The sequence below is a fragment of the Cucurbita pepo genome, chromosome LG13 (genome assembly GCF_002806865.2).
Source record: "Cucurbita pepo subsp. pepo cultivar mu-cu-16 chromosome LG13, ASM280686v2, whole genome shotgun sequence".
In the NCBI taxonomy this organism is placed as follows: Eukaryota; Viridiplantae; Streptophyta; class Magnoliopsida; order Cucurbitales; family Cucurbitaceae; genus Cucurbita; species Cucurbita pepo.
Window position 1 is genome coordinate 1,623,422 of NC_036650.1, and position 11,792 is coordinate 1,635,213.

Below are 11,792 nucleotides of genomic sequence, written 5' to 3' on the forward strand. Positions count from 1 at the left end.
CTCTTTGTGGAAACACTCTCCCTTTATTCACACCAATTAAGAAGATATCACAGGATGTCTACTGCACTTTACTAGTCTCAAGACTCCATTCTTTTTTTGATTTGACATTTAAATCTTTTTTGTATTGCGTTTTGTAATTGATCCTTCGAGTACATGCAAATAATCAATAATTGGATTCATATCATACATGGTACAATCACTTGGTTTTTTAATTTGCTAGACAACAATATTTAATAGGTCGATCGAAGAAATTTGTATATAAGCTAATACAATCTTCTTGCCAATGGTATAAAGCTTGATCACTTCATGGTTGGTACAACATAATTACACTCATATTTAATTTGATAGTCAATTTGGTAGGTCAAGAAGATCACTTCATGGACCGAGTGAGCCCAAGCATTAAACACTTAAAGCCATGGCTCATTGGGCCTAAAGTTGATCGGTCCAGAAGTTCAGGGTTATAAATTGAAATTTATAAATTAAAAAAAAAAAAAAAAAAAAAAAAAAAAAAAAAAAAAAAAAAAAAAAAAAAAAANAAAAAAAAAAAAGGTGTAAAGTAATTAAATATGGCCATTGCTTAATCATTCCAATTAGCACTTAGAGATTAGAGAGAATCTTAGCTGTGTGGGTGCCTCTCCAACTCAATAAAATAAAATAAAAATAAAAATATGATAATTATAATAATGGTCCTAACTTAATTGTAACGTTGGTGAATTAATTACATTATCTCTTAAACTTTTTGGGTTTATTTAAAAGAAAAGACATTTTTGTGTGTTTTGTTTAGTCATGCTTTTTCCTACAAATTAAACTATATAAGTTTAATTATGGGTCCTTTTTAGGTAGGATTTTATGAAAATTATATATATAAAAAAAATATATATAGAATAATATTGGAAGAAATTAATAAATTGAGAAAGTAAACCCCTTCTGCCCCCTCATTGCCCTCTGGTTTCAGAAGCACACAGTTTGTATTGAGTTTTATCTTTTTGAAACAAATTTTAAAGTTCATCGATAAATAAATAAAATAAACTTTTTACGTGTCAATCATTTCTTACACGGACAACTTAATTATGGTCTAAAAGTGTCTTTTTTTTAAGTCTTCGAAGAATTTGAATGAGAGGTGTTCAAAAAACTTGATCCAAACTCAACCCAATTCAACCCGTTATGAATTTATTTGGGTTGAGTTTAATTTAAATAATTGAAAATTTTATAGACGAATTCAAATTTACTATGATTAACAAAAAAAAAACATTTTTTTGGCTTATAATACAATTAGATATTTACATTTTTTTTTTTTTTAATTTTGAACTCGAACAGTTTGATTAGGTATAACTCAATCTAATTCGATCCAACCCACGAACACCTCTAATTTAAACATGGTTTAGTAACGTGTATATAATCATACGACCGTTACTATATTAAAAAGAATATGTTTTTAATTAAAGTGCTTGCAAGGAAACACAACTCAAATTGTAAGGAAAAAAATTACAATAAGAGTGGGAAGATTATCCTTATCCCTTCTGTTTCTCTCACTTTATTATTACAAGAATAAATACACAGACAAATATACATAAATAGCAACATGCATGCTCTCCTCTCTAGACACTTTACATAAACCAAAACAAAAACATTATAACATGTTAATGTCTCATGTTTTTCTGTCACTTTAATAAATTACCCTAACAATAAATAAAAGACATCTTTTTTTTTATCCCCCAAAGTTCATGTACATGCTACTTTGTAACATGTGCATATTAATTACATTTTCTAGTTTTTTCCTTCCATTTCTGTTGTGTTCATGAATTCAAAATCATTAAAATTGTCAAACCCAAAATCATGGATACCAAAATCCTCACAATCAAGAAGCCATGAACAGCTCTCTTCCCACACAAACTTGCCTTCTTTTGCACTCGTTGGTGGGCTATTGTTCCAAAGTGTTTCCTCATCAATCCAGAAACCGCTGTCCGTGGTGATCGAGCTGCTGTTCTCCAAGCTGCTGTCGTTCTCCGCCGTGCAATGGTGGTTTCCGGTGGAATTTTCTGTCTGGCCTTTCGGATCCTCTGGCTGTTTTTGGATCGGTTCGTGCGTAATTGGATCGATTCCCATCTTAATCAACTTCTTCTTTATGTGAGTGTTCCAATGATTCTTTATTTCATTGTCGGTTCTTCCCGGTAATCTGGCCGCTATCTTCGACCATCTGAAAAAATTAAAAAAAAAAATTGATTTTTTTAAAAATTTTTGCTTTCAAGCTCTTCAGAGAGAAGCAAAATCTGTTAGGAATCATTACTCTGCACAATGATATAATATTGTCTACTTTGAGCATGAGTTTTTCATTATAAACCCATGATCTTCGATTACATTAACGAATGTGGGACTCACTTCCAATAATCCTCAACAAAAACGGACGGTAAACGACGGAAGAAATAAACAATAATTTGTCTCAAAATCAATGCTTAAGATTGAAGCTTGTTTTTTTTTCCAACCCTCTACTTGAAAATGTGTAAAAAAACTATCTTTTCAACTTGAAATTCAAGAAAAGGTGGTTGAGAAGGAGGTTTGAAGCTAAATTGAGTAAAAGGGTACAAGAAAAATCAAAACTTTTTTGAAAATTGTGATTGAATTCATCGAAACATGAACCCAACCTGTTTCCAAGGCGAGCATGAAGATCAATCACCAATTGTTCTTCAGCTTCAGTGAGAAGGCCTCGCTTAAGGTCAGGGCGGAGGTAATTGGTCCAACGAAGACGGCAGCTTTTGCCGCAGCGGCGGAGGCCAGCAAGCTTAGGGACAGCCCGCCAACAGCACTGCCCATTAGTGAGTATAAAGTTGATGAGCTTCTTGTCTTCCTCGGCGGTCCAAGGCCCTTTTTTAACGCCAAGTTTGTCGCAGCATGGTTGCCTGCCCATTTTCAACACAAAATCGAATGGTTAGGGTGCTTTGGTGCGTTGTTTGAAGCACCTAAAAGGCTCTATAAAGGCTGTCTGTGTTATGTGTGTGTGTGTGTTTGTTCTAAGGCTTTACGTTGCAGCAGCTTAATATATACTACAAAACACACACACGCATGAAATGGGAGATTAATTAGAAGGATGAAGATTTTGAGGTCCACCATTTTTGCCATGAAAAAGACAGAGGAACTACAATGGCAGTGTTCTGGTGTGGTTAGCTCCACTAAATGGAGATGGGCAGCCAAATATAGAGCTTACACATGTTAACATTCTTAGGGTGCGGAACTTCTCCCTAGTATATATGTTTTAAAACCGTGAGACGGGCCAAGACGGACAAAATCTGTTAGTAGTGAATTTGTGGTGTTACACAAATGGTATAAGAGCTACACACTAGGCGGTGTGCCAGTGAAGATGCTAGACCCCACTGTTGGAGAGGGGAATGAATCATTCTTTATAAGGTGTGAAAACCTCTCCCTAACATACACATTTTAAAACCGTGAGGCTGATGACGATACGTAACGGGCCAAAGTGGACAAAATCTGCTAGTAGTAGGCTTGTGGTGTTACACAAATGGTATCGGAGCCACACACGGGACAGTGTGCCAGTGAGAATGCTAGGCCCACGGTTGGAGAGTGGAATGAAACATTCTTTATAAGGGTGTGGAAATCTCTCCCTAGCATACACATTTTAAAACCGTGAGGCTGATGACGATATGTAACGGGTCAAAGTGGACAATATTTGCTAATAGTGGGCTTGGGCTGTTACAAACAGTATAAGAGCACGATACCGGGAGGTGTGCCAGCGAGAACGCTAGGCCCTTAATTGGAGAGGAGAACGAAGCAGTTTTTATAAGGGTGCGAAAGCCTTTCTCTAACAAACACGTTTTAAAACCGTGAGGCTGACGACGTACATAAATGCCAAAGCAGACAATATCTATTAGGGGTGAGCTTAAGCTGTTATAAATTTATTTTAATTTAATTTTCATAGTTTAATAATTATTTGAACGAGAAAACTTTATGAGCAACACTGAAACGATAGTAAGTGGCTAAGGCAGTCGTAACTTCCCAAATGTGTGATGAGGAGTTGTTACTATTGTTGAACTCGAGTATTCTTCTTATAAACCGGTTCGTAAAATGAAAAGAACTCTAACAATAGCTCGTAAAGATATTAATATTATTTTTTAATTTAAGGTTGATAAATAAAAGAAAAAGCTTTTCCCTTGGTGAACTTTTACTCCAACATCTCATAGGCATATACATCACCCATTTCGTCATATCTACGTTTACGTGTCCTTTCTTAAAGTAGCGACATTAATATGGTGCTGCCATTTGCCACTGGAGGGCCCAAAACATAGCTACCTTTTGCACTAATAATCCAATGCACACAACCTGTTCGATGAATTGGTATCCTCAGGGTCAGCGTCCCAGACACCTCAAAGCCTTGGTGTTTGGCGTCTGCGGAACCTCTCGACACCCTAGTGTCTCTCCTAGTCTGCTCTGCCTTAGGTCGTTGCGCTACGGTACTATTGAATGATAGTAGGGGGAATAAATTTTAGATAGAGCTAAACCATATCATTCTTTAAATTGCTAATGAGTTGGTTTCGTGCAAGATTTAACATATATATATATTGAATCCTTAAATTATGAGATTAGACCTTAGGATGCATTTATTATCAAAGAATATAAAATGGATTTATAAACTCACACATTCAAATATAAACTAGCTCAGTTTTTTCTCCATTTATGAAATTAAATACGTATACGTATGTTTATAACAGTCCAAGCCACTACTTGTCAGCTTTGAGCTTATCTTCCATTTCGGGTTTGTTCTCAAGGTTTCAAAATGTGTCTACTAGAGAGAGGTTTTCATACTCTTATAAGAAATGTTTCGTTCCTCTCTTCAACCATTGTGAGATTTCACAATCCACCCTCTTAGGGGTCTGTCATCGCTGGGACACTGATCGATGTCTAGCTCTGATACGATTGGTAACAACTCATCGATAGTTTTAAAACACGTCTATTAGAGAGAGGTTTTCCACACACTTACACGGGATGTTTAGTTCCCTTCCCCAACCAATGTGAGATCTCACAATCCACTTCCTTTGGGGGACCAACATCCTCTCTGGCACACCACCGAGTGTTTTGCTCTAATACCATTTATAACAGTTCAAGTCCACCACTAGTAGATATTTTTCTCTTTAGACTTTTCCTTTCGGGTTTCCCCTCAAAATTTTAAAACGCGTCTATTAGGGAGAGGTTTATACATCCTTACAAGAAATGTTTCGTTTCACTCTCTAACTAATGTGAGATCTCACAATAGTTTCATTCAAACCCCTTATGATCCTATTTGAGATATAATGTAGTGTTTAATGTTCCATGTCTAGGATTCATGCTAAAATTTAGAATTCAAATCTAGCACCCGATAACCTTAACATTCTCATACATCCCTACAACATGACAACATTTACCTACTTGTCTTGAATTACTTCTAAAAAGTGGAGACAACCCCACAAACCAACACAGAAAAACATGTTGAAAGAATTCACGCTAGCTTATAAGGATAGTTTTCAATCTTAAAAGCAATTTAAGACAAATAAGTAACATGATCATATCATATCATAAGGGATGTAGGAAAATGTCAAAGCCATCGTTATCGAATTCAATTTCAAAACCCAAGTCTAAACTCTAAGCATGGAGCATTACACAGCGTGAGTTATCTTAAGTGAAAAGGAAAAACCTAAAGTCCATGGTGGCTATAAAAAGTGATTTTTTAAGTTTAGGTTCTTTCCATTCGCTATTTTTCAACTCGAGAACCGATTTTTTTTTTTTTTTTTTTTTTTTTTTTTTTTTTTTTTTTTTTNTTAATGTCACCTCTCAATAACAGGGCACGAAAAGCATATGGGTGGTTGATATAGATTTCCACTTCTATTGGCTTTTGACTTGTGTCTCTTGGCGTAGGTTGGTGGATATGAACATCGACCCTTTACCCTACAAGTCTTCATAAGAAACAGTGACAAACAAGAAGAATATAAAACTTAGAAAAAAAGAAAATATATGTACCATCGATTATACTTAAAGCATTCAGTACATTTTGTTTTAGTTACAATTCAAACAGTCATTTTCTTGACATAATTTGGGACAAAATACCGATGATATTCATAGGCCAAGTGTCTAAACAGGACATAAAGAACATATAAAAACAAGTTACTTTGATGACACTACAAAGAAAGAAAGACCATTTGACTTGATTAAGTATATAAACATGAACAACACTTGCTATGTTCCTACGGTGTCCCATCCTGTCATTAAACTAAGCAAAGCCAACCACGTAAGAGTTTTGATTGTTTGGTTTGTTTTTTTTTTTTTTTTTTTTTTTTTTTTTTTTTTTTTTTTTTTTTTTTTTTTTTTTTTTTTTTTTTTNGTTCTTCAAAACATTTGATGTTTTTAATAATGTAATGTTTAAGAATATGGATAAGGTGAATGTTGCAATTGTAAGTTAGGGTTTTGTCTAGGGGAGAGGTAGCTTAGGAAAGCATTTATTGCTTCTATTACTTGAGAAGATTGAATTTTTAAGGTTTCAATTATTTAATTTTCTATTATATATATCAAAACCCACCTTACGAATAAATGGAGAATTTTGCGAGGACGAAGATAAAAATAAGAGGTTGGGATAAGGACAAGGACAAGGACAAGGACGAGGAAAGCTTCCTTATTTCCTACTTCTCTCTCGATGGACATCTCTGGTCAGCGGTGTTGAGGCTTCTATGAAAAATGGACCATATGAAAAGTTTGCATTTATTCTAGCTTTTCACGATCAAGTTATAGGATCGATCTCTCCCAAGAGTAAATATTAACTTAGAAAGAAGCTGAGATAGAGATGCGTCGAGTAGAACATCTAGAGACAACAATAATAGTCATCCTCTATTCTCCCTTCTCAACAAGCAACGTTAATATTTAACTACTTGAACTATACGAACTATACTCGCGTTTGTGTTAGAAGAATTTGATTAGGTCAAAATAGTTAGAGTATCGTCCCGTCTATAAAAGTCAAGTTCAGTATTCAATAATATCATCACTTCAAACTTCAATGGTTTATGTTTCTGGCTTAGTTATGTCAAAATCTAACACTTTGTTGGTCGAGCTCAAGCTTTTTTTTGAAATTAAAATAATTAGATTATAAAAAGTTGAAAGAGAATAAAGATGATATATGAATATTAATTGAATGTTTATTATATTTTTTGTTAATTTTGTTAAAGAAGATGAGATGGATTATTTTAGCCTAAAAAAATGACAAACTTTCCCACCCACCATCCCACTTAAGTTGATGATGAAGTATTCAATTTCAAAGTACATTAACCACATCCAAAAGCGACCCTTCAGCTACCAAATTCAAATTCTTTTTTCTTTTTCATTAACAAATTATGAACTTAGGGAAACTCCACTTTCATTGATTAGGGTTTTTAATTCCATAAGCTTCTAATTAAAACCTCATTTAATAACGTCATTACTGGGTAAGACAATCGTCATTAATCGTCATTGAAACTCAGAAACAACCAAGGAAGAGAGGTGGAAGAGATGTGTTTTCTGAAGAACTTGGAATGAAATTGTGGTTCTTTTTGGGTTTGGAATTCAATCATCTTGGAGTTTAAATGAAAAGTAGATATCAACTTGGAGTTTAAATGTCTATGATGTTTGGCCCACACCTTGATCTTGATGAGTATCAATCCTTAGACGTCTTTTCTTTCCTCCGACTCAAAAAAGAAACATTCAAATAATGTAATTTGATGCTTCTTTGAAATTCTGTCCACTCCAGCGATTGTCATAATAGATCCACTAAGTCTCACATTGACTAATTAAGGATGATCATGGATTTATGAGTAAGGAATACATCTTTGTTGTTACGAAGTCTTTTAGGGAAACAAGAAATAAAGTCACGAGTGCTTATGCTCAAAGTGAACAATATTATATCATTGTGGAGGTTTGTGATTCCTAGTATGACATCGAAACAATGCCCTTAACTTAATCATGTGGATAGAATCCTGAATATTTTGTTCGAGGACAGGATTGTTGAGAATTGTTGGGAGAGAATCAAAATTGGAATTTTGAGCTTATGCTCAAACTAGACAATATTATATCATTGTGGAGGCCCGTGATTCCTAACACTCACCTGTCTATTAAATTATTCTTTTCTACCACCATCATTTGGGAGCAAATTTTGACTTACCTTCCCTCTTTCCCTTTAATTTTTATTTTATAACCCTTTTTTTTCCTCATTTTCAAACTTTACGTAAAGTTGTTTTTAAAAAACTACAAAAAAAATACAAAAAAAAAAAAAAAAAAAAAAAAAANCACATAATAATAATAATAATATATATATTCAAAATTATCATTTTCACTTTAAATTAAAGATTAAATAATTAATAAAGATGCCTTTAAATTAATAAAAATGTATTTAAAATTTATATTTTATCTAAAAAATACTCTTAAATTCAAAAGTTCCAAAAAATACCATTAATACTTTATTTTAAAAATATTTTTTAACTTTTAAATTTTCATTAATAACCTCAAAAAAAAATTTAAGAGATTAAGAGGGTATTCACCACATAATAATAATAATAATATATATATTCAAAATTATCATTTTCACTTTAAATTAAAGATTAAATAATTAATAAAGATGCCTTTAAATTAATAAAAATGTATTTAAAATTTATATTTTATCTAAAAAATACTCTTAAATTCAAAAGTTCCAAAAAATACCATTAATACTTTATTTTAAAAATATTTTTTAACTTTTAAATTTTCATTAATAACCTCAAAAAAAAATTTAAGAGATTAAGAGGGTATTCACCACATAATAATAATAATAATATATATATTCAAAATTATCATTTTCACTTTAAATTAAAGATTAAATAATTAATAAAGATGCCTTTAAATTAATAAAAATGTATTTAAAATTTATATTTTATCTAAAAAATACTCTTAAATTCAAAAGTTCCAAAAAATACCATTAATACTTTATTTTAAAAATATTTTTTAACTTTTAAATTTTCATTAATAACCTCAAAAAAAAATTTAAGAGATTAAGAGGGTATTCACCACATAATAATAATAATTAAATAAATATACAATTATTGAAAGAAAAAAAAAAGAGAAAATGAAAAATTTGTGAGAATTTTTAAAAAAAATTTAAGGATATTTTGAAATTAAATATTTTTTTAAGAGTATCAATGAAACATAAATAATTTTAAAGTTTGACGTGAGTTGATTTTATCCAACCAAGTTAAACAACTATGTTGACTTTTGTCCAATCAAAATTTGACTTAGATTTGACATGTGGTGTGATTGAGAAGCCAATCCATTTAATGGTCTATTTATTCCAATGATTTGTGATTAAAATAAAATAAATCATAAATTATGCTTCTTTAAATATTTAATATCCCATAAATATTTATTCTCACTAATTCCTAAAATCCCTGAACCTTAATGATAAAAATAAATTATAAATTTATTTAGGCTATAAAGATTATGGGTATTTAAAATATTCCTTAATATGTATGTATGTAACGAATATTTGAAATAGTTGCGTTTAACAATATTTCGATTAAAAAACTGTTAAATAATTTCTATTAAGAGGGGCAATTTTGTAAAGTGATGGGTTAGTTGGTGAAGGAATTCGATGAAGAAACGCCAAGGCCCAGCCCATTTATTGATTTTGAGCCCATTTGGTCTAATTATGTTAAATACTTTCAAATTTACTAAAAAGCCCATAGTTTAATTATTATTTAGAAATTGTGTCTACTTATTTATTTATAATTTTAAACTATATTATTCGTTCGAATGCACAATTTTATATATATATATATATAATTACCGTCTTTGTTTAATTAAATAATGTTATTTTTAAAATTTTATAGATATTTTTTTAAACGGATAGGAATGGTTCTATCCATATTATTAACTATAAGAATATTAACTTTTTTTTTAAAAAAAAAAAATTAATTAATTAATTAATTTTACCTATTTAAATATAATTATTCGAAATGATTATGATATGAACCAAGAGACATCAATCATACAATATGCTTCAATGAAGATGTGAAGAAAATATTGTTGAAATTGTCAAAAGATATTTCAATTCATGCCATATTGAAGAAAAATGAAGTTTCATGTTATAAATTTTTGGTGGAATACAATTTAGAGTTATTGTATTTATTTCAAGACTTTTTATTTACTTTAAGTTACAATTACATAATGGTTAATTATGGTCATTAAGTATGACTGTTACAATACCTTTAATAGTTTCATTTTGAGACTTTTAAAGCCATATTTTTAAGCAGACTTGAAAAATATGGTAAAAAAAGTATTTGTGCTTTCCTTTAACCAATGACTAAGTTTCTTTGCAATGGTAGTTTAGGTTGCATGTAGAATTATTCAAGCTCGACATAATCAATCTTGCTTATGGAATGATTCGAATCTCAAACAATGTTCTTGTCTTGAGATATTCGATCAACAAGATAATCCAAATCTTACTTCCCTCGCAGTGATATCCACATATCAGATTATATCTAAGATTTGATTAAATTCGGAATATATGAAGGCTTTCTTAGGTTCATAGGTTTGATGAAGGGTTACAAGATCATGATGGTTTGGAAAACCTAAACCCACTTTAGCTTTGAAAAAAATGTTTTTAGCAGTAACCAATAATAATAATAATAATAATAATAATAACAACAAATAATAAATACATCATGTGGGACGTGTCAGCTTTTTTATTCATTTTTATCTCAACCCAACCAACTTTTTGTCCCTTTTCTTCCTTTTTCAATCTTTATAAAAATAAATGTTTAACTCCACCAATTAAACATTTGGTCGTAGTCTAGTTTATATTGTTGAGAGAAACATTGAGTTAAAAGTCTAGTCTTATATCTTTCGATTAATTTGTCTCAGAAACATCTTATTCGGTAAACTCACTTGCAAAAGATGGGTTAGATATTTCTTGTCTGGATACTTATTCCTAAGTTTGATTTTGGTCCAACGTTATAAAGTTTTTGAGTCATCAACCCGATCAACTTGAAATAAATAAGAATATTTATAAAATGTAGGACGAAGTTTGAGAAAAAATTAATCTTAAAAAAATATCTAAAATTTAGCTTTTAATTTTTAAATTGAAACCAATGAAATATGAATAGTAAGTGTTCCACTAGATCGTTTACATTTGGATTATTAAGATTTTTTTTTAAAAGAAAAACCACAAAAATATTTAAAAAGAAAAAATGATTATGTGTATAATATTAAAAGCTTCTCAATAAATGTGTTAGCAACAAATCAAGATGTCCTTCTCAGGTTTTGTGTTAATTGAAGTGATGTTATAGCCCATTGGCATACCCCACACATTCTACCATTTTCTTTGCCAAAATATTTACGAGAGTAAAAATAATAATTACACTAATTCTAGTTAAACTTATTTATTGTCTTCTCGTCGGAGTACAGATTCAATTCGATTCAGTTGAGTTGAACTAGTGATCCAATCCTCTATTTTAACCTCGGGTTATCTTTTTAATTATCTAAAAAATCTTACTTATCTATAATACATATTATATTAATAACTAAAATCTCATCAACTTCAAATATTAAACATTTATAAGTCACACCACATCCGGTTGTTATAAATGTTTATGTAACTTAGTTGAGTCAGATTGTAACTCTATTTTTTAGTTGCTCAGATTAGTCAAGTTGACCAGAGGATGATTGGGAGGAAGTACCACATTGGTCAGTTTAGAAGGAGTCCACATTGGCTAGTTTAGGAGTTGATCATGGGTTTATAAGGAATACATCTCCATTCG

The 11,792-nt window shown here is 31.0% G+C and overlaps 1 protein-coding gene across 1 annotated transcript; it reads right to left on the bottom strand.

Moving 5' to 3' along the window:
- Nucleotides 1-1,517: 1,517 nt before the first annotated feature.
- On the bottom strand, nt 1,518-3,007 carry LOC111809116 (protein ODORANT1-like). Its single transcript, XM_023695468.1, has 2 exons — nt 2,643-3,007; nt 1,518-2,197 (listed from the first exon to the last, which is right to left on the bottom strand). The coding sequence occupies exons 1-2, from the start codon at nt 2,903-2,905 to the stop codon at nt 1,768-1,770; spliced, it is 693 nt and encodes a 230-aa protein (XP_023551236.1). The 5' UTR covers nt 2,906-3,007; the 3' UTR covers nt 1,518-1,767.
- Nucleotides 3,008-11,792: the final 8,785 nt, after the last annotated feature.